At 48.0% G+C, this 23,919-nt stretch overlaps 1 protein-coding gene across 1 annotated transcript in view; it reads left to right on the plus strand.

Moving 5' to 3' along the window:
- The window catches only part of LOC149970163 (ribonucleases P/MRP protein subunit POP1-like), a 49,829-nt gene that overhangs the window by 20,130 nt on the left and 5,780 nt on the right, over nucleotides 1-23,919 (plus strand). Inside the window, exon 14 of the mRNA XM_090228635.1 lies at nucleotides 21,093-21,275. Within this exon, the coding sequence (XP_090084761.1) occupies nucleotides 21,093-21,275 (183 nt within the window). The remainder of the gene's footprint in view (nucleotides 1-21,092; nucleotides 21,276-23,919) is intronic.

A 23,919-nucleotide genomic window follows, 5' to 3' on the forward strand; every position in this document is an offset into this window, starting at 1 on the left:
AGGTGTGTTGGTATCACCTGATGTAACTCCAGGTGTGTTGGTGTCACCTGATGTAACTCCAGGTGTGTTGGTGTCACCTGATGTAACTCCAGGTGTGTTGGTATCACCTGATGTAACTCCAGGTGTGTTGAGGAGAGGGTCAGTATCACCTGATGTAACTCCAGGTGTGTTGGTGTCACCTGATGTAACTCCAGGTGTGTTGGTATCACCTGATGTAACTCCAGGTGTGTTGGTATCACCTGATGTAACTCCGGGTGTGTTGGTATCACCTGATGTAACTCCAGGTGTGTTGGTGTCACCTGATGTAACTCCAGGTGTGTTGGTATCACCTGATGTAACTCCAGGTGTGTTGGTATCACCTGATGTAACTCCAGGTGTGTTGGTATCACCTGATGTAACTCCAGGTGTGTTGGTATCACCTGATGTAACTCCAGGTGTGTTGGTGTCACCTGATGTAACTCCGGGTGTGTTGGTATCACCTGATGTAACTCCGGGTGTGTTGGTATCACCTGATGTAACTCCGGGTGTGTTGGTATCACCTGATGTAACTCCAGGTGTGTTGAGGAGAGGGTTGGTATCACCTGATGTGACCTCAGGTGTGTTGAGGAGAGGGTTGGTGTCACCTGATGTAACTCCAGGTGTGTTGGTATCACCTGATGTAACTCCAGGTGTGTTGGTATCACCTGATGTAACTCCAGGTGTGTTGGTATCACCTGATGTAACTCCAGGTGTGTTGGTATCACCTGATGTAACTCCAGGTGTGTTGGTATCACCTGATGTAACTCCAGGTGTGTTGGTATTACCTGATGTAACTCCAGGTGTGTTGGTATCACCTGATGTAACTCCAGGTGTGTTGGTGTCACCTGATGTAACTCCAGGTGTGTTGGTATCACCTGATGTAACTCCAGGTGTGTTGGTATCACCTGATGTAACTCCGGGTGTGTTGGTATCACCTGATGTAACTCCAGGTGTATTGGTGTCACCTGATGTAACTCCAGGTGTGTTGGTGTCACCTGATGTAACTCCAGGTGTGTTGGTATTACCTGATGTAACTCCAGGTGTGTTGGTATCACCTGATGTAACTCCAGGTGTGTTGAGGAGAGGGTCAGTATCACCTGATGTAACTCCAGGTGTGTTGGTGTCACCTGATGTAACTCCAGGTGTGTTGGTATCACCTGATGTAACTCCGGGTGTGTTGGTATCACCTGATGTAACTCCAGGTGTATTGGTGTCACCTGATGTAACTCCAGGTGTGTTGGTGTCACCTGATGTAACTCCAGGTGTGTTGGTATTACCTGATGTAACTCCAGGTGTGTTGGTATCACCTGATGTAACTCCAGGTGTGTTGAGGAGAGGGTCAGTATCACCTGATGTAACTCCATGTGTGTTGGTATCACCTGATGTAACTCCAGGTGTGTTGGTATCACCTGATGTAACTCCAGGTGTGTTGGTATTACCTGATGTAACTCCAGGTGTGTTGGTATCACCTGATGTAACTCCAGGTGTGTTGAGGAGAGGGTCAGTATCACCTGATGTAACTCCAGGTGTGTTGGTGTCACCTGATGTAACTCCAGGTGTGTTGGTATCACCTGATGTAACTCCGGGTGTGTTGGTATCACCTGATGTAACTCCAGGTGTGTTGGTATCACCTGATGTAACTCCAGGTGTGTTGGTGTCACCTGATGTAACTCCAGGTGTGTTGGTATCACCTGATGTAACTCCAGGTGTGTTGGTATCACCTGATGTAACTCCAGGTGTGTTGGTATCACCTGATGTAACTCCAGGTGTGTTGGTATCACCTGATGTAACTCCAGGTGTGTTGGTATCACCTGATGTAACTCCAGGTGTGTTGGTGTCACCTGATGTAACTCCGGGTGTGTTGGTATCACCTGATGTAACTCCGGGTGTGTTGGTATCACCTGATGTAACTCCGGGTGTGTTGGTATCACCTGATGTAACTCCAGGTGTGTTGAGGAGAGGGTTGGTATCACCTGATGTGACCTCAGGTGTGTTGAGGAGAGGGTTGGTGTCACCTGATGTAACTCCACGTGTGTTGGTATCACCTGATGTAACTCCAGGTGTGTTGGTATCACCTGATGTAACTCCAGGTGTGTTGGTATCACCTGATGTAACTCCAGGTGTGTTGGTATCACCTGATGTAACTCCGGGTGTGTTGGTATTACCTGATGTAACTCCAGGTGTGTTGGTATCACCTGATGTAACTCCAGGTGTGTTGGTGTCACCTGATGTAACTCCAGGTGTGTTGGTGTCACCTGATGTAACTCCAGGTGTGTTGGTATCACCTGATGTAACTCCAGGTGTGTTGAGGAGAGGGTCAGTATCACCTGATGTAACTCCAGGTGTGTTGGTGTCACCTGATGTAACTCCAGGTGTGTTGGTATCACCTGATGTAACTCCAGGTGTGTTGGTATCACCTGATGTAACTCCGGGTGTGTTGGTATCACCTGATGTAACTCCAGGTGTGTTGGTGTCACCTGATGTAACTCCAGGTGTGTTGGTATCACCTGATGTAACTCCAGGTGTGTTGGTATCACCTGATGTAACTCCAGGTGTGTTGGTATCACCTGATGTAACTCCAGGTGTGTTGGTATCACCTGATGTAACTCCAGGTGTGTTGGTGTCACCTGATGTAACTCCGGGTGTGTTGGTATCACCTGATGTAACTCCGGGTGTGTTGGTATCACCTGATGTAACTCCGGGTGTGTTGGTATCACCTGATGTAACTCCAGGTGTGTTGAGGAGAGGGTTGGTATCACCTGATGTGACCTCAGGTGTGTTGAGGAGAGGGTTGGTGTCACCTGATGTAACTCCAGGTGTGTTGGTATCACCTGATGTAACTCCAGGTGTGTTGGTATCACCTGATGTAACTCCAGGTGTGTTGGTATCACCTGATGTAACTCCAGGTGTGTTGGTATCACCTGATGTAACTCCAGGTGTGTTGGTATTACCTGATGTAACTCCAGGTGTGTTGGTATCACCTGATGTAACTCCAGGTGTGTTGGTGTCACCTGATGTAACTCCAGGTGTGTTGGTATCACCTGATGTAACTCCAGGTGTGTTGGTATCACCTGATGTAACTCCAGGTGTATTGGTATCACCTGATGTAACTCCAGGTGTGTTGGTATCACCTGATGTAACTCCAGGTGTGTTGGTATCACCTGATGTAACTCCAGGTGTGTTGGTATCACCTGATGTAACTCCAGGTGTGTTGAGGAGAGGGTTGGTATCACCTGATGTGACCTCAGGTGTGTTGAGGAGAGGGTTGGTGTCACCTGATGTAACTCCACGTGTGTTGGTATCACCTGATGTAACTCCAGGTGTGTTGGTATCACCTGATGTAACTCCAGGTGTGTTGGTATCACCTGATGTAACTCCAGGTGTGTTGGTATCACCTGATGTAACTCCGGGTGTGTTGGTATTACCTGATGTAACTCCAGGTGTGTTGGTATCACCTGATGTAACTCCAGGTGTGTTGGTGTCACCTGATGTAACTCCAGGTGTGTTGGTGTCACCTGATGTAACTCCAGGTGTGTTGGTATCACCTGATGTAACTCCAGGTGTGTTGAGGAGAGGGTCAGTATCACCTGATGTAACTCCAGGTGTGTTGGTGTCACCTGATGTAACTCCAGGTGTGTTGGTATCACCTGATGTAACTCCAGGTGTGTTGGTATCACCTGATGTAACTCCGGGTGTGTTGGTATCACCTGATGTAACTCCGGGTGTGTTGGTATCACCTGATGTAACTCCAGGTGTGTTGGTGTCACCTGATGTAACTCCAGGTGTGTTGGTATCACCTGATGTAACTCCAGGTGTGTTGAGGAGAGGGTCAGTATCACCTGATGTAACTCCAGGTGTGTTGGTGTCACCTGATGTAACTCCAGGTGTGTTGGTATCACCTGATGTAACTCCAGGTGTGTTGGTATCACCTGATGTAACTCCGGGTGTGTTGGTATCACCTGATGTAACTCCAGGTGTGTTGGTGTCACCTGATGTAACTCCAGGTGTGTTGGTATCACCTGATGTAACTCCAGGTGTGTTGGTATCACCTGATGTAACTCCAGGTGTGTTGGTATCACCTGATGTAACTCCAGGTGTGTTGGTATCACCTGATGTAACTCCAGGTGTGTTGGTGTCACCTGATGTAACTCCGGGTGTGTTGGTATCACCTGATGTAACTCCGGGTGTGTTGGTATCACCTGATGTAACTCCGGGTGTGTTGGTATCACCTGATGTAACTCCAGGTGTGTTGAGGAGAGGGTTGGTATCACCTGATGTGACCTCAGGTGTGTTGAGGAGAGGGTTGGTGTCACCTGATGTAACTCCAGGTGTGTTGGTATCACCTGATGTAACTCCAGGTGTGTTGGTATCACCTGATGTAACTCCAGGTGTGTTGGTATCACCTGATGTAACTCCAGGTGTGTTGGTATCACCTGATGTAACTCCAGGTGTGTTGGTATTACCTGATGTAACTCCAGGTGTGTTGGTATCACCTGATGTAACTCCAGGTGTGTTGGTGTCACCTGATGTAACTCCAGGTGTGTTGGTATCACCTGATGTAACTCCAGGTGTGTTGGTATCACCTGATGTAACTCCAGGTGTATTGGTATCACCTGATGTAACTCCAGGTGTGTTGGTATCACCTGATGTAACTCCAGGTGTGTTGGTATCACCTGATGTAACTCCAGGTGTGTTGGTATCACCTGATGTAACTCCAGGTGTGTTGAGGAGAGGGTTGGTATCACCTGATGTGACCTCAGGTGTGTTGAGGAGAGGGTTGGTGTCACCTGATGTAACTCCACGTGTGTTGGTATCACCTGATGTAACTCCAGGTGTGTTGGTATCACCTGATGTAACTCCAGGTGTGTTGGTATCACCTGATGTAACTCCAGGTGTGTTGGTATCACCTGATGTAACTCCGGGTGTGTTGGTATTACCTGATGTAACTCCAGGTGTGTTGGTATCACCTGATGTAACTCCAGGTGTGTTGGTGTCACCTGATGTAACTCCAGGTGTGTTGGTGTCACCTGATGTAACTCCAGGTGTGTTGGTATCACCTGATGTAACTCCAGGTGTGTTGAGGAGAGGGTCAGTATCACCTGATGTAACTCCAGGTGTGTTGGTGTCACCTGATGTAACTCCAGGTGTGTTGGTATCACCTGATGTAACTCCAGGTGTGTTGGTATCACCTGATGTAACTCCGGGTGTGTTGGTATCACCTGATGTAACTCCGGGTGTGTTGGTATCACCTGATGTAACTCCAGGTGTGTTGGTGTCACCTGATGTAACTCCAGGTGTGTTGGTATCACCTGATGTAACTCCAGGTGTGTTGGTATCACCTGATGTAACTCCAGGTGTGTTGGTATCACCTGATGTAACTCCAGGTGTGTTGGTATCACCTGATGTAACTCCAGGTGTGTTGGTGTCACCTGATGTAACTCCGGGTGTGTTGGTATCACCTGATGTAACTCCGGGTGTGTTGGTATCACCTGATGTAACTCCGGGTGTGTTGGTATCACCTGATGTAACTCCAGGTGTGTTGAGGAGAGGGTTGGTATCACCTGATGTGACCTCAGGTGTGTTGAGGAGAGGGTTGGTGTCACCTGATGTAACTCCAGGTGTGTTGGTATCACCTGATGTAACTCCAGGTGTGTTGGTATCACCTGATGTAACTCCAGGTGTGTTGGTATCACCTGATGTAACTCCAGGTGTGTTGGTATCACCTGATGTAACTCCAGGTGTGTTGGTATTACCTGATGTAACTCCAGGTGTGTTGGTATCACCTGATGTAACTCCAGGTGTGTTGGTGTCACCTGATGTAACTCCAGGTGTGTTGGTATCACCTGATGTAACTCCAGGTGTGTTGGTATCACCTGATGTAACTCCGGGTGTGTTGGTATCACCTGATGTAACTCCAGGTGTATTGGTGTCACCTGATGTAACTCCAGGTGTGTTGGTGTCACCTGATGTAACTCCAGGTGTGTTGGTATCACCTGATGTAACTCCAGGTGTGTTGGTATCACCTGATGTAACTCCAGGTGTGTTGGTATCACCTGATGTAACTCCAGGTGTGTTGGTATCACCTGATGTAACTCCAGGTGTGTTGGTATCACCTGATGTAACTCCAGGTGTGTTGGTGTCACCTGATGTAACTCCAGGTGTATTGGTATCACCTGATGTAACTCCAGGTGTGTTGGTATCACCTGATGTAACTCCAGGTGTGTTGGTATCAAATCAAATCAAATTTATTTTATATAGCCCTTCGTACATCAGCTGATATCTCAAAGTGCTGTACAGAAACCCAGCCTAAAACCCCAAACAGCAAGCAATGCAGGTGAAGAAGCACGGTGGCTAGGAAAAACTCCCTAGAAAGGCCAAAACCTAGGAAGAAACCTAGAGAGGAACCAGGCTATGTTGGGTGGCCAGTCCTCTTCTGGCTGTGCCGGGTGGAGATTATAACAAAACATGGTCAAGATGTTCAAATGTTCATAAATGACCAGCATGGTCGAATAATAATAAGGCAGAATAGTTGAAACTGGAGCAGCAGCACAGTCAGGTGGACTGGGGACAGCAAGGAGTCATCATGTCAGGTATTCCTGGGGCATGGTCCTAGGGCTCAGGTCCTCCGAGAGAGAGAAAGAAAGAGAGAATTAGAGAGAGCATATGTGGGATGGCCAGTCCTCTTCTGGCTGTGCCGGGTGGAGATTATAACAGAACATGGCCAAGATGTTCAAATGTTCATAAATGATCAGCATGGTCGAATAATAATAAGGCAGAACAGTTGAAACTGGAGCAGCAGCACAGCCAGGTATCACCTGATGTAACTCCAGGTGTGTTGGTATCACCTGATGTAACTCCGGGTGTGTTGGTATCACCTGATGTAACTCCGGGTGTGTTGGTATCACCTGATGTAACTCCAGGTGTGTTGGTGTCACCTGATGTAACTCCAGGTGTGTTGGTGTCACCTGATGTAACTCCAGGTGTGTTGGTGTCACCTGATGTAACTCCAGGTGTGTTGGTATCACCTGATGTAACTCCAGGTGTGTTGGTGTCACCTGATGTAACTCCAGGTGTGTTGGTATCACCTGATGTAACTCCAGGTGTGTTGGTGTCACCTGATGTAACTCCAGGTGTGTTGGTATCACCTGATGTAACTCCAGGTGTGTTGGTATCACCTGATGTAACTCCAGGTGTGTTGGTGTCACCTGATGTAACTCCATGTGTTGGTGTCACCTGATGTAACTCCATGTGTGTTGGTATCACCTGATGTAACTCCAGGTGTGTTGGTATCACCTGATGTAACTCCAGGTGTGTTGGTATCACCTGATGTAACTCCAGGTGTGTTGGTATCACCTGATGTAACTCCAGGTGTGTTGGTGTCACCTGATGTAACTCCATGTGTTGGTGTCACCTGATCTAACTCCATGTGTTGGTGTCACCTGATGTAACTCCAGGTGTGCTGGTGTCACCTGATGTAACTCCAGGTGTGTTGGTGTCACCTGATGTAACTCCAGGTGTGCTGGTATCACCTGATGTAACTCCGGGTGTGTTGGTATCACCTGATGTAACTCCAAGTGTGTTGGTATCACCTGATGTAACTCCAGGTGTGTTGGTATCACCTGATGTAACTCCAGGTGTGTTGGTATCACCTGATGTAACTCCAGGTGTGTTGGTATCACCTGATGTAACTCCAGGTGTGTTGGTGTCACCTGATGTAACTCCAGGTGTGTTGGTATCACCTGATGTAACTCCAGGTGTGTTGGTATCACCTGATGTAACTCCAGGTGTGTTGGTGTCACCTGATGTAACTCCATGTGTGTTGGTATCACCTGATGTAACTCCAGGTGTGTTGGTATCACCTGATGTAACTCCAGGTGTGTTGGTGTCACCTGATGTAACTCCATGTGTGTTGGTATCACCTGATGTAACTCCAGGTGTGTTGGTGTCACCTGATGTAACTCCAGGTGTGTTGGTGTCACCTGATGTAACTCCAGGTGTGCTGGTATCACCTGATGTAACTCCGGGTGTGTTAGTATCACCTGATGTAACTCCGGGTGTGTTGGTATCACCTGATGTAACTCCGGGTGTGTTGGTATCACCTGATGTAACTCCAGGTGTGTTGAGGAGAGGGTTGGTATCACCTGATGTAACTCCAGGTGTGTTGAGGAGAGGGTTGGTATCACCTGATGTAACTCCGGGTGTGTTGGTATCACCTGATGTAACTCCGGGTGTGTTGGTATCACCTGATGTAACTCCAGGTGTGTTGGTATCACCTGATGTAACTCCAGGTGTGTTGGTGTCACCTGATGTAACTCCATGTGTTGGTGTCACCTGATGTAACTCCATGTGTTGGTGTCACCTGATGTAACTCCATGTGTTGGTGTCACCTGATGTAACTCCAGGTGTGCTGGTGTCACCTGATGTAACTCCAGGTGTGTTGGTGTCACCTGATGTAACTCCAGGTGTGCTGGTATCACCTGATGTAACTCCGGGTGTGTTGGTATCACCTGATGTAACTCCAAGTGTGTTGGTATCACCTGATGTAACTCCAGGTGTGTTGGTATCACCTGATGTAACTCCAGGTGTGTTGGTATCACCTGATGTAACTCCAGGTGTGTTGGTATCACCTGATGTAACTCCAGGTGTGTTGGTGTCACCTGATGTAACTCCAGGTGTGTTGGTATCACCTGATGTAACTCCAGGTGTGTTGGTATCACCTGATGTAACTCCAGGTGTGTTGGTGTCACCTGATGTAACTCCATGTGTGTTGGTATCACCTGATGTAACTCCAGGTGTGTTGGTATCACCTGATGTAACTCCAGGTGTGTTGGTGTCACCTGATGTAACTCCATGTGTGTTGGTATCACCTGATGTAACTCCAGGTGTGTTGGTGTCACCTGATGTAACTCCAGGTGTGTTGGTGTCACCTGATGTAACTCCAGGTGTGCTGGTATCACCTGATGTAACTCCGGGTGTGTTAGTATCACCTGATGTAACTCCGGGTGTGTTGGTATCACCTGATGTAACTCCGGGTGTGTTGGTATCACCTGATGTAACTCCAGGTGTGTTGAGGAGAGGGTTGGTATCACCTGATGTAACTCCAGGTGTGTTGAGGAGAGGGTTGGTATCACCTGATGTAACTCCGGGTGTGTTGGTATCACCTGATGTAACTCCGGGTGTGTTGGTATCACCTGATGTAACTCCAGGTGTGTTGGTATCACCTGATGTAACTCCAGGTGTGTTGGTGTCACCTGATGTAACTCCATGTGTTGGTGTCACCTGATGTAACTCCATGTGTTGGTGTCACCTGATGTAACTCCATGTGTTGGTGTCACCTGATGTAACTCCAGGTGTGCTGGTGTCACCTGATGTAACTCCAGGTGTGCTGGTATCACCTGATGTAACTCCAGGTGTGCTGGTGTCACCTGATGTAACTCCGGGTGTGCTGGTATCACCTGATGTAACTCCGGGTGTGTTGAGGAGAGGGTCAGTATCACCTGATGTAACTCCAGGTGTGTTGAGGAGAGGGTCAGTATCACCTGATGTAACTCCAGGTGTGTTGGTATCACCTGATGTAACTCCGGGTGTGTTGGTATCACCTGATGTAACTCCAGGTGTGTTGGTATCACCTGATGTAACTCCGGGTGTGTTGGTATCACCTGATGTAACTCCAGGTGTGTTGAGGAGAGGGTTGGTATCACCTGATGTAACTCCAGGTGTGTTGGTGTCACCTGATGTAACTCCAGGTGTGTTGGTGTCACCTGATGTAACTCCAGGTGTGTTGGTGTCACCTGATGTAACTCCAGGTGTGTTGGTATCACCTGATGTAACTCCAGGTGTGTTGGTATCACCTGATGTAACTCCAGGTGTGTTGGTATCACCTGATGTAACTCCAGGTGTGTTGAGGAGAGGGTCAGTATCACCTGATGTAACTCCAGGTGTGTTGGTGTCACCTGATGTAACTCCAGGTGTGTTGGTATCACCTGATGTAACTCCAGGTGTGTTGGTATCACCTGATGTAACTCCGGGTGTGTTGGTATCACCTGATGTAACTCCAGGTGTGTTGGTGTCACCTGATGTAACTCCAGGTGTGTTGGTATCACCTGATGTAACTCCAGGTGTGTTGGTGTCACCTGATGTAACTCCATGTGTTGGTGTCACCTGATGTAACTCCATGTGTTGGTGTCACCTGATGTAACTCCATGTGTTGGTGTCACCTGATGTAACTCCAGGTGTGCTGGTGTCACCTGATGTAACTCCAGGTGTGTTGGTGTCACCTGATGTAACTCCAGGTGTGCTGGTATCACCTGATGTAACTCCGGGTGTGTTGGTATCACCTGATGTAACTCCAGGTGTGTTGGTATCACCTGATGTAACTCCAGGTGTGTTGGTGTCACCTGATGTAACTCCAGGTGTGCTGGTATCACCTGATGTAACTCCGGGTGTGTTGGTATCACCTGATGTAACTCCAAGTGTGTTGGTATCACCTGATGTAACTCCAGGTGTGTTGGTATCACCTGATGTAACTCCAGGTGTGTTGGTATCACCTGATGTAACTCCAGGTGTGTTGGTATCACCTGATGTAACTCCAGGTGTGTTGGTGTCACCTGATGTAACTCCAGGTGTGTTGGTATCACCTGATGTAACTCCAGGTGTGTTGGTATCACCTGATGTAACTCCAGGTGTGTTGGTGTCACCTGATGTAACTCCATGTGTGTTGGTATCACCTGATGTAACTCCAGGTGTGTTGGTATCACCTGATGTAACTCCAGGTGTGTTGGTGTCACCTGATGTAACTCCATGTGTGTTGGTATCACCTGATGTAACTCCAGGTGTGTTGGTGTCACCTGATGTAACTCCATGTGTTGGTGTCACCTGATGTAACTCCATGTGTTGGTGTCACCTGATGTAACTCCAGGTGTGTTGGTGTCACCTGATGTAACTCCAGGTGTGCTGGTGTCACCTGATGTAACTCCAGGTGTGCTGGTGTCACCTGATGTAACTCCAGGTGTGTTGGTGTCACCTGATGTAACTCCGGGTGTGTTGGTATCACCTGATGTAACTCCGGGTGTGTTGGTATCACCTGATGTAACTCCAGGTGTGTTGAGGAGAGGGTTGGTATCACCTGATGTAACTCCAGGTGTGTTGAGGAGAGGGTTGGTATCACCTGATGTAACTCCGGTTGTGTTGGTATCACCTGATGTAACTCCGGGTGTGTTGGTATCACCTGATGTAACTCCAGGTGTGTTGGTATCACCTGATGTAACTCCAGGTGTGTTGGTATCACCTGATGTAACTCCAGGTGTGTTGGTGTCACCTGATGTAACTCCATGTGTTGGTGTCACCTGATGTAACTCCATGTGTTGGTGTCACCTGATGTAACTCCATGTGTTGGTGTCACCTGATGTAACTCCAGGTGTGCTGGTGTCACCTGATGTAACTCCAGGTGTGCTGGTGTCACCTGATGTAACTCCAGGTGTGCTGGTGTCACCTGATGTAACTCCGGGTGTGCTGGTATCACCTGATGTAACTCCGGGTGTGTTGAGGAGAGGGTCAGTATCACCTGATGTAACTCCAGGTGTGTTGAGGAGAGGGTCAGTATCACCTGATGTAACTCCAGGTGTGTTGGTATCACCTGATGTAACTCCGGGTGTGTTGGTATCACCTGATGTAACTCCAGGTGTGTTGGTATCACCTGATGTAACTCCGGGTGTGTTGGTATCACCTGATGTAACTCCAGGTGTGTTGAGGAGAGGGTTGGTATCACCTGATGTAACTCCAGGTGTGTTGGTGTCACCTGATGTAACTCCAGGTGTGTTGGTGTCACCTGATGTAACTCCAGGTGTGTTGGTGTCACCTGATGTAACTCCAGGTGTGTTGGTATCACCTGATGTAACTCCAGGTGTGTTGGTATCACCTGATGTAACTCCAGGTGTGTTGGTATCACCTGATGTAACTCCAGGTGTGTTGAGGAGAGGGTCAGTATCACCTGATGTAACTCCAGGTGTGTTGGTGTCACCTGATGTAACTCCAGGTGTGTTGGTATCACCTGATGTAACTCCAGGTGTGTTGGTATCACCTGATGTAACTCCGGGTGTGTTGGTATCACCTGATGTAACTCCAGGTGTGTTGGTGTCACCTGATGTAACTCCAGGTGTGTTGGTATCACCTGATGTAACTCCAGGTGTGTTGGTGTCACCTGATGTAACTCCATGTGTTGGTGTCACCTGATGTAACTCCATGTGTTGGTGTCACCTGATGTAACTCCATGTGTTGGTGTCACCTGATGTAACTCCAGGTGTGCTGGTGTCACCTGATGTAACTCCAGGTGTGTTGGTGTCACCTGATGTAACTCCAGGTGTGCTGGTATCACCTGATGTAACTCCGGGTGTGTTGGTATCACCTGATGTAACTCCAGGTGTGTTGGTATCACCTGATGTAACTCCAGGTGTGTTGGTATCACCTGATGTAACTCCAGGTGTGTTGGTATCACCTGATGTAACTCCAGGTGTGTTGGTATCACCTGATGTAACTCCAGGTGTGTTGGTTTCACCTGATGTAACTCCAGGTGTGTTGGTATCACCTGATGTAACTCCATGTGTGTTGGTATCACCTGATGTAACTCCAGGTGTGTTGGTGTCACCTGATGTAACTCCATGTGTGTTGGTATCACCTGATGTAACTCCAGGTGTGTTGGTGTCAGCTGATGTAACTCCAGGTGTGTTGGTATCACCTGATGTAACTCCAGGTGTGTTGGTATCACCTGATGTAACTCCAGGTGTGTTGGTGTCACCTGATGTAACTCCATGTGTTGGTGTCACCTGATGTAACTCCATGTGTGTTGGTATCACCTGATGTAACTCCAGGTGTGTTGGTATCACCTGATGTAACTCCAGGTGTGTTGGTATCACCTGATGTAACTCCAGGTGTGTTGGTATCACCTGATGTAACTCCAGGTGTGTTGGTGTCACCTGATGTAACTCCATGTGTTGGTGTCACCTGATCTAACTCCATGTGTTGGTGTCACCTGATGTAACTGCAGGTGTGCTGGTGTCACCTGATGTAACTCCAGGTGTGTTGGTGTCACCTGATGTAACTCCGGGTGTGTTGGTATCACCTGATGTAACTCCAAGTGTGTTGGTATCACCTGATGTAACTCCAGGTGTGTTGGTATCACCTGATGTAACTCCAGGTGTGTTGGTATCACCTGATGTAACTCCAGGTGTGTTGGTATCACCTGATGTAACTCCAGGTGTGTTGGTGTCACCTGATGTAACTCCAGGTGTGTTGGTATCACCTGATGTAACTCCAGGTGTGTTGGTATCACCTGATGTAACTCCAGGTGTGTTGGTGTCACCTGATGTAACTCCATGTGTTGGTGTCACCTGATCTAACTCCATGTGTTGGTGTCACCTGATGTAACTCCATGTGTTGGTGTCACCTGATGTAACTCCATGTGTTGGTGTCACCTGATGTAACTCCAGGTGTGCTGGTGTCACCTGATGTAACTCCAGGTGTGCTGGTGTCACCTGATGTAACTCCAGGTGTGTTGGTGTCACCTGATGTAACTCCAGGTGTGCTGGTATCACCTGATGTAACTCTGGGTGTGTTAGTATCACCTGATGTAACTCCGGGTGTGTTGGTATCACCTGATGTAACTCCGGGTGTGTTGGTATCACCTGATGTAACTCCAGGTGTGTTGAGGAGAGGGTTGGTATCACCTGATGTAACTCCAGGTGTGTTGAGGAGAGGGTTGGTATCACCTGATGTAACTCCGGGTGTGTTGGTATCACCTGATGTAACTCCGGGTGTGTTGGTATCACCTGATGTAACTCCAGGTGTGTTGGTATCACCTGATGTAACTCCAGGTGTGTTGGTGTCACCTGATGTAACTCCATGTGTTGGTGTCACCTGATGTAACTCCATGTGTTGGTGTCACCTGATGTAACTCCATGTGTTGGTGTCACCTGATGTAACTCCAGGTGTGCTGGTGTCACCTGATGTAACTCCAGGTGTGCTGGTGTCACCTGATGTAACTCCAGGTGTGCTGGTGTCACCTGATGTAACTCCGGGTGTGCTGGTATCACCTGATGTAACTCCGGGTGTGTTGAGGAGAGGGTCAGTATCACCTGATGTAACTCCAGGTGTGTTGAGGAGAGGGTCAGTATCACCTGATGTAACTCCAGGTGTGTTGGTATCACCTGATGTAACTCCGGGTGTGTTGGTATCACCTGATGTAACTCCAGGTGTGTTGAGGAGAGGGTTGGTATCACCTGATGTAACTCCAGGTGTGTTGGTGTCACCTGATGTAACTCCAGGTGTGTTGGTGTCACCTGATGTAACTCCAGGTGTGTTGGTGTCACCTGATGTAACTCCAGGTGTGTTGGTATCACCTGATGTAACTCCAGGTGTGTTGGTATCACCTGATGTAACTCCAGGTGTGTTGGTATCACCTGATGTAACTCCAGGTGTGTTGGTATCACCTGATGTAACTCCAGGTGTGTTGAGGAGAGGGTCAGTATCACCTGATGTAACTCCAGGTGTGTTGGTGTCACCTGATGTAACTCCAGGTGTGTTGGTATCACCTGATGTAACTCCAGGTGTGTTGGTATCACCTGATGTAACTCCGGGTGTGTTGGTATCACCTGATGTAACTCCAGGTGTGTTGGTGTCACCTGATGTAACTCCAGGTGTGTTGGTATCACCTGATGTAACTCCAGGTGTGTTGGTGTCACCTGATGTAACTCCATGTGTTGGTGTCACCTGATGTAACTCCATGTGTTGGTGTCACCTGATGTAACTCCAGGTGTGCTGGTGTCACCTGATGTAACTCCAGGTGTGTTGGTGTCACCTGATGTAACTCCAGGTGTGCTGGTATCACCTGATGTAACTCCGGGTGTGTTGGTATCACCTGATGTAACTCCAGGTGTGTTGGTATCACCTGATGTAACTCCAGGTGTGTTGGTATCACCTGATGTAACTCCAGGTGTGTTGGTATCACCTGATGTAACTCCAGGTGTGTTGGTATCACCTGATGTAACTCCAGGTGTGTTGGTTTCACCTGATGTAACTCCAGGTGTGTTGGTATCACCTGATGTAACTCCATGTGTGTTGGTATCACCTGATGTAACTCCAGGTGTGTTGGTGTCACCTGATGTAACTCCATGTGTGTTGGTATCACCTGATGTAACTCCAGGTGTGTTGGTATCACCTGATGTAACTCCAGGTGTGTTGGTATCACCTGATGTAACTCCAGGTGTGTTGGTATCACCTGATGTAACTCCAGGTGTGTTGGTGTCACCTGATGTAACTCCATGTGTTGGTGTCACCTGATGTAACTCCATGTGTTGGTGTCACCTGATGTAACTCCAGGTGTGCTGGTGTCACCTGATGTAACTCCAGGTGTGTTGGTGTCACCTGATGTAACTCCAGGTGTGCTGGTATCACCTGATGTAACTCCGGGTGTGTTGGTATCACCTGATGTAACTCCAAGTGTGTTGGTATCACCTGATGTAACTCCAGGTGTGTTGGTATCACCTGATGTAACTCCAGGTGTGTTGGTATCACCTGATGTAACTCCAGGTGTGTTGGTATCACCTGATGTAACTCCAGGTGTGTTGGTGTCACCTGATGTAACTCCAGGTGTGTTGGTGTCACCTGATGTAACTCCAGGTGTGTTGGTATCACCTGATGTAACTCCATGTGTGTTGGTATCACCTGATGTAACTCCAGGTGTGTTGGTGTCACCTGATGTAACTCCATGTGTGTTGGTATCACCTGATGTAACTCCAGGTGTGTTGGTATCACCTGATGTAACTCCAGGTGTGTTGGTGTCACCTGATGTAACTCCAGGTGTGTTGGTATCACCTGATGTAACTCCAGGTGTGTTGGTATCACCTGATGTAACTCCAGGTGTGTTGGTGTCACCTGATGTAACTCCATGTGTGTTGGTATCACCTGATGTAACTCCAGGTGTGTTGGTATCACCTGATGTAACTCCAGGTGTGTTGGTGTCACCTGATGTAACTCCATGTGTGTGTGTCACCTGATGTAACTCCATGTGTTGGTGTCACCTGATGTAACTCCATGTGTTGGTGTCACCTGATGTAACTCCAGGTGTGCTGGTGTCACCTGATGTAACTCCAGGTGTGTTGGTGTCACCTGATGTAACTCCAGGTGTGCTGGTATCACCTGATGTAACTCCGGGTGTGTTGGTATCACCTGATGTAACTCCAAGTGTGTTGGTATCACCTGATGTAACTCCAGGTGTGTTGGTATCACCTGATGTAACTCCAGGTGTGTTGGTATCACCTGATGTAACTCCAGGTGTGTTGGTATCACCTGATGTAACTCCAGGTGTGTTGGTGTCACCTGATGTAACTCCAGGTGTGTTGGTGTCACCTGATGTAACTCCAGGTGTGTTGGTATCACCTGATGTAACTCCAGGTGTGTTGGTGTCACCTGATGTAACTCCATGTGTGTTGGTATCACCTGATGTAACTCCAGGTGTGTTGGTATCACCTGATGTAACTCCAGGTGTGTTGGTGTCACCTGATGTAACTCCATGTGTTGGTGTCACCTGATGTAACTCCATGTGTTGGTGTCACCTGATGTAACTCCATGTGCTGGTGTCACCTGATGTAACTCCATGTGCTGGTGTCACCTGATGTAACTCCAGGTGTGCTGGTGTCACCTGATGTAACTCCAGGTGTGTTGGTGTCACCTGATGTAACTCCAGGTGTGCTGGTATCACCTGATGTAACTCCGGGTGTGTTGGTATCACCTGATGTAACTCCGGGTGTGTTGGTATCACCTGATGTAACTCCAGGTGTGTTGAGGAGAGGGTTGGTATCACCTGATGTAACTCCAGGTGTGTTGGTATCACCTGATGTAACTCCAGGTGTGTTGGTGTCACCTGATGTAACTCCATGTGTTGGTGTCACCTGATGTAACTCCATGTGTTGGTGTCACCTGATGTAACTCCATGTGTTGGTGTCACCTGATGTAACTCCAGGTGTGCTGGTGTCACCTGATGTAACTCCAGGTGTGCTGGTGTCACCTGATGTAACTCCAGGTGTGCTGGTGTCACCTGATGTAACTCCAGGTGTGCTGGTGTCACCTGATGTAACTCCGGGTGTGCTGGTATCACCTGATGTAACTCCGGGTGTGTTGAGGAGAGGGTCAGTATCACCTGATGTAACTCCAGGTGTGTTGAGGAGAGGGTCAATATCACCTGATGTAACTCCAGGTGTGTTGGTATCACCTGATGTAACTCCAGGTGTGTTGGTGTCACCTGATGTAACTCCAGGTGTGTTGGTGTCACCTGATGTAACTCCAGGTGTGTTGGTATCACCTGATGTAACTCCATGTGTGTTGGTATCACCTGATGTAACTCCAGGTGTGTTGGTGTCACCTGATGTAACTCCATGTGTGTTGGTATCACCTGATGTAACTCCAGGTGTGTTGGTATCACCTGATGTAACTCCAGGTGTGTTGGTGTCACCTGATGTAACTCCAGGTGTGTTGGTATCACCTGATGTAACTCCAGGTGTGTTGGTATCACCTGATGTAACTCCAGGTGTGTTGGTGTCACCTGATGTAACTCCATGTGTGTTGGTATCACCTGATGTAACTCCAGGTGTGTTGGTATCACCTGATGTAACTCCAGGTGTGTTGGTGTCACCTGATGTAACTCCATGTGTGTGTGTCACCTGATGTAACTCCATGTGTTGGTGTCACCTGATGTAACTCCATGTGTTGGTGTCACCTGATGTAACTCCAGGTGTGCTGGTGTCACCTGATGTAACTCCAGGTGTGTTGGTGTCACCTGATGTAACTCCAGGTGTGCTGGTATCACCTGATGTAACTCCGGGTGTGTTGGTATCACCTGATGTAACTCCAAGTGTGTTGGTATCACCTGATGTAACTCCAGGTGTGTTGGTATCACCTGATGTAACTCCAGGTGTGTTGGTATCACCTGATGTAACTCCAGGTGTGTTGGTATCACCTGATGTAACTCCAGGTGTGTTGGTGTCACCTGATGTAACTCCAGGTGTGTTGGTGTCACCTGATGTAACTCCAGGTGTGTTGGTATCACCTGATGTAACTCCAGGTGTGTTGGTGTCACCTGATGTAACTCCATGTGTGTTGGTATCACCTGATGTAACTCCAGGTGTGTTGGTATCACCTGATGTAACTCCAGGTGTGTTGGTGTCACCTGATGTAACTCCATGTGTTGGTGTCACCTGATGTAACTCCATGTGTTGGTGTCACCTGATGTAACTCCATGTGCTGGTGTCACCTGATGTAACTCCATGTGCTGGTGTCACCTGATGTAACTCCAGGTGTGCTGGTGTCACCTGATGTAACTCCAGGTGTGTTGGTGTCACCTGATGTAACTCCAGGTGTGCTGGTATCACCTGATGTAACTCCGGGTGTGTTGGTATCACCTGATGTAACTCCGGGTGTGTTGGTATCACCTGATGTAACTCCAGGTGTGTTGAGGAGAGGGTTGGTATCACCTGATGTAACTCCAGGTGTGTTGGTATCACCTGATGTAACTCCAGGTGTGTTGGTGTCACCTGATGTAACTCCATGTGTTGGTGTCACCTGATGTAACTCCATGTGTTGGTGTCACCTGATGTAACTCCATGTGTTGGTGTCACCTGATGTAACTCCAGGTGTGCTGGTGTCACCTGATGTAACTCCAGGTGTGCTGGTGTCACCTGATGTAACTCCAGGTGTGCTGGTGTCACCTGATGTAACTCCAGGTGTGCTGGTGTCACCTGATGTAACTCCGGGTGTGCTGGTATCACCTGATGTAACTCCGGGTGTGTTGAGGAGAGGGTCAGTATCACCTGATGTAACTCCAGGTGTGTTGAGGAGAGGGTCAATATCACCTGATGTAACTCCAGGTGTGTTGGTATCACCTGATGTATCTCCGGGTGTGTTGGTATCACCTGATGTAACTCCAGGTGTGTTGGTATCACCTGATGTAACTCCGGGTGTGTTGGTATCACCTGATGTAACTCCAGGTGTGTTGAGGAGAGGGTTGGTATCACCTGATGTAACTCCAGGTGTGTTGGTGTCACCTGATGTAACTCCAGGTGTGTTGGTGTCACCTGATGTAACTCCAGGTGTGTTGGTGTCACCTGATGTAACTCCAGGTGTGTTGGTATCACCTGATGTAACTCCGGGTGTGTTGGTATCACCTGATGTAACTCCAGGTGTGTTGGTGTCACCTGATGTAACTCCAGGTGTGTTGGTGTCACCTGATGTAACTCCAGGTGTGTTGGTATCACCTGATGTAACTCCAGGTGTGCTGGTATCACCTGATGTAACTCCGGGTGTGTTGGTATCACCTGATGTAACTCCAGGTGTGTTGGTATCACCTGATGTAACTCCAGGTGTGTTGGTATCACCTGATGTAACTCCAGGTGTGTTGAGGAGAGGGTCAGTATTACCTGATGTAACTCCAGGTGTGTTGGTGTCACCTGATGTAACTCCAGGTGTGTTGGTATCACCTGATGTAACTCCAGGTGTGTTGGTATCACCTGATGTAACTCCAGGTGTGTTGGTATCACCTGATGTAACTCCAGGTGTGTTGGTATCACCTTATGTAACTCCGGGTGTGTTGGTGTCACCTGATGTAACTCCAGGTGTGTTGGTATCACCTGATGTAACTCCGGGTGTGTTGGTATCACCTGATGTAACTCCGGGTGTGTTGGTGTCACCTGATGTAACTCCATGTGTTGGTGTCACCTGATGTAACTCCATGTGTTGGTATCACCTGATGTAACTCCAGGTGTGTTGAGGAGAGGGTTGGTATCACCTGATGTAACTCCAGGTGTGTTGGTATCACCTGATGTAACTCCAGGTGTGTTGGTATCACCTGATGTAACTCCGGGTGTGTTGGTATCACCTGATGTAACTCCAGGTGTGTTGAGGAGAGGGTTGGTATCACCTGATGTAACTCCAGGTGTGTTGGTATCACCTGATGTAACTCCAGGTGTGTTGGTGTCACCTGATGTAACTCCAGGTGTGTTGGTATCACCTGATGTAACTCCAGGTGTGTTGGTATCACCTGATGTAACTCCGGGTGTGTTGGTATCACCTGATGTAATTCCGGGTGTGTTGGTATCACCTGATGTAACTCCAGGTGTGTTGAGGAGAGGGCTGGTATTACCTGATGTAACTCCAGGTGTGTTGAGAAGAGGGTCAGTATTACCTGATGTAACTCCAGGTGTGTTGGGGAGAGGGTCAGTATTACCTGATGTAACTCCAGGTGTGTTGAGGAGAGGGTCAGTATTACCTGATGTAACTCCAGGTGTGTTGGTATCACCTGATGTAACTCCAGGTGTGTTGGTGTCACCTGATGTAACTCCAGGTGTGTTGGTGTCACCTGATGTAACTCCAGGTGTGTTGGTGTCACCGGATGTAACTCCAGGTGTGTTGGTGTCACCTGATGTAACTCCAGGTGTGTTGGTGTCACCTGATGTAACTCCAGGTGTGTTGGTGTCACCTGATGTAACTCCAGGTGTGTTGGTGTCACCTGATGTAACTCCAGGTGTGTTGGTGTCACCTGATGTAACTCCAGGTGTGTTGGTATCACCTGATGTAACTCCAGGTGTGTTGGTATCACCTGATGTAACTCCAGGTGTGTTGAGGAGAGGGTCAGTATCACCTGATGTAACTCCAGGTGTGTTGGTATCACCTGATGTAACTCCAGGTGTGTTGAGGAGATGGTCGGTGTCACCTGTAACTCCAGGCAAAATGGGGTGTCTGGTAGTGTTTGATAAAGTCTAACTCACTGGTATTCTGGATGTTTCATACTGTACTGGCTCTCAAACCAACATATTGATACAGGATCTGTGTTAACACTGTTAAGATTCAAGTCAGATTACCGGTGAGAGTTTAATATAAACTATCCTTTTGAGTTTGATATTTCAACTGAGCTCATTTCATCAAGTGGAGGCTAATGACTGGGTTATATATCATCGTTACCTAAACGACTGGGCTCCCCCTCCTGCCCTGAAACAGTTTGACTAGAGCATGACCCCCTGACCTCTGTATAGGCGCCCACCAGCCAAACGGACCAATTACATCAAACATGGCTGCCTGGCTCCGTTCCGTTGTCCCTGGCAACAGCTGGTCGAGGAGTGGGAGCTGATCGTGAAGGAGGAAGGAGGAGGAGAGGAGGCAGTCGCATCAATGGAACAGGAAGTGACACCACCACAGAGTAACTTCACAGTCTTGAGGTAGATGCCACTTCTGGATGATTCTGAATATAATATAATATATCTGTTGACAACAGTCGACGCCAACCCCATCTGTTTTGACCTATAGTCACACACACGCGCGTCTGTTTTGTTGAATACTCCATTCTGATTGGGTAGAAGGGCATTCTAGAGTGTGAATACACTTCAGACAGTTGGACACCTCTGAAATAGTTCCAACAATACATTTATTTATTTTACCTTTTATTTAACCAGGCAAGTCAGTTAAGAACAAATTCTTATTTTCAATGACGGCCTAGGAACAGTTAACCCCACTGTTCCTAGACCAGTTAACCCCACTGTTCCTAGACCAGTTAACCCACTGTTCCTAGACCAGTTAACCCCACTGTTCCTAGACCAGTTAACCCCACTGTTCCTAGACCAGTTAACCCACTGTTCCTAGACCAGTTAACCCACTGTTCCTAGACCAGTTAACCCCACTGTTCCTAGACCAGTTAACCCCACTGTTCCTAGACCAGTTAACCCACTGTTCCTAGACCAGTTAACCCCACTGTTCCTAGACCAGTTAACCCACTGTTCCTAGACCAGTTAACCCCACTGTTCCTAGACCAGTTAACCCCACTGTTCCTAGACCAGTTAACCCACTGTTCCTAGACCAGTTAACCCACTGTTCCTAGACCAGTTAACCCACTGTTCCTAGACCAGTTAACCCACTGTTCCTAGACCAGTTAACCCACTGTTCCTAGACCAGTTAACCCCACTGTTCCTAGACCAGTTAACCCACTGTTCCTAGACCAGTTAACCCACTGTTCCTAGACCAGTTAACCCACTGTTCCTAGACCAGTTAACCCACTGTTCCTAGACCAGTTAACCCACTGTTCCTAGACCAGTTAACCCACTGTTCCTAGACCAGTTAACCCACTGTTCCTAGACCAGTTAACCCACTGTTCCTAGACCAGTTAACCCACTGTTCCTAGACCAGTTAACCCACTGTTCCTAGACCAGTTAACCCACTGTTCCTAGACCAGTTAACCCACTGTTCCTAGACCAGTTAACCCCACTGTTCCTAGACCAGTTAACCCCACTGTTCCTAGACCAGTTAACCCACTGTTCCTAGACCAGTTAACCCCACTGTTCCTAGACCAGTTAACCCCACTGTTCCTAGACCAGTTAACCCCACTGTTCCTAGACCAGTTAACCCCACTGTTCCTAGACCAGTTAACCCCACTGTTCCTAGACCAGTTAACCCACTGTTCCTAGACCAGTTAACCCCACTGTTCCTAGACCAGTTAACCCCACTGTTCCTAGACCAGTTAACCCCACTGTTCCTAGACCAGTTAACCCCACTGTTCCTAGACCAGTTAACCCCACTGTTCCTAGACCAGTTAACCCCACTGTTCCTAGACCAGTTAACCCACTGTTCCTAGACCAGTTAACCCACTGTTCCTAGACCAGTTAACCCCACTGTTCCTAGACCAGTTAACCCCACTGTTCCTAGACCAGTTAACCCCACTGTTCCTAGACCAGTTAACCCACTGTTCCTAGACCAGTTAACCCACTGTTCCTAGACCAGTTAACCCCACTGTTCCTAGACCAGTTAACCCACTGTTCCTAGACCAGTTAACCCCACTGTTCCTAGACCAGTTAACCCACTGTTCCTAGACCAGTTAACCCCACTGTTCCTAGGCCGTCATTGTAAATAATAATTTGTTCTTAACTGACTGTATATGCTGGGGAGGGGTTAAATAAAGGTAAAATAAAATTTGACATCAGTCAAAACACCTCCTGGTGTCAAGAACAAGATAACGAGCTGAAACGAGTCCCACAAGGCAGCTTCTTGTCATTGTTGTTGTCTGACCAACCAGAATCATTACAACACACGGCCTTGCCTCATTGAAGTGACGTTGTCAGCTAACCCGTCTAGAAGACTTATCTCAACTATCTTATAGTAAGTATCCTGCTTAGCCCATGTTTTCACAAATGACTGGTACTTGTGTTGGTCCTCCTGCAATGATATGTTTTGTTAAGGAAAGTTCCTAAGTCAAACATCCTCCTTATATCCTGTTAGGCCTCTATTCAAGCCTCCTTATATCCTGTTAGGCCTCTATTCAATCCTCCTTATATCCTGTTAGGCCTCTATTCAAACCTCCTTATATCCTGTTAGGCCTCTATTCAATCATCCTTATATCCTGTTAGGCCTCTATTCAATCCTCCTTATATCCTGTTAGGCCTCTATTCAATCCTCCTTATATCCTGTTAGGCCTCTATTCAATCCTCCTTATATCCTGTTAGGCCTCTATTCAATCCTCCTTATATCCTGTTAGGCCTCTATTCAATCCTCCTTATATCCTGTTAGGCCTCTATTCAATCCTCCTTATATCCTGTTAGGCCTCTATTCAATCCGTATCACGGTAGTTCAGTGTTACAGCGTGATTTGACATTTAAAGGTGATGTTACCGCGGAAGTGGAGACTGCATTCACGGTAAACGTGGCATATGTCGGCTCAATGGGAAATTATCTTTCAATTTCTATAGCGGAATCTGTAGCGCTTCAGCCTTAGACTGAATAGAGTCCTGAATCTGTAGGGCTTCAGCCTTAGACCGAATAGAGTCCTGAATCTGTAGCGCTTCAGCCTTAGACTGAATAGAGTCCTGAATCTGTAGCG

Source organism: Oncorhynchus mykiss, unplaced genomic scaffold, assembly GCF_057628025.1.
Source record: "Oncorhynchus mykiss isolate SJ-2025 unplaced genomic scaffold, ASM5762802v1 scaffold93, whole genome shotgun sequence".
Classification (NCBI taxonomy): Eukaryota; Metazoa; Chordata; class Actinopteri; order Salmoniformes; family Salmonidae; genus Oncorhynchus; species Oncorhynchus mykiss.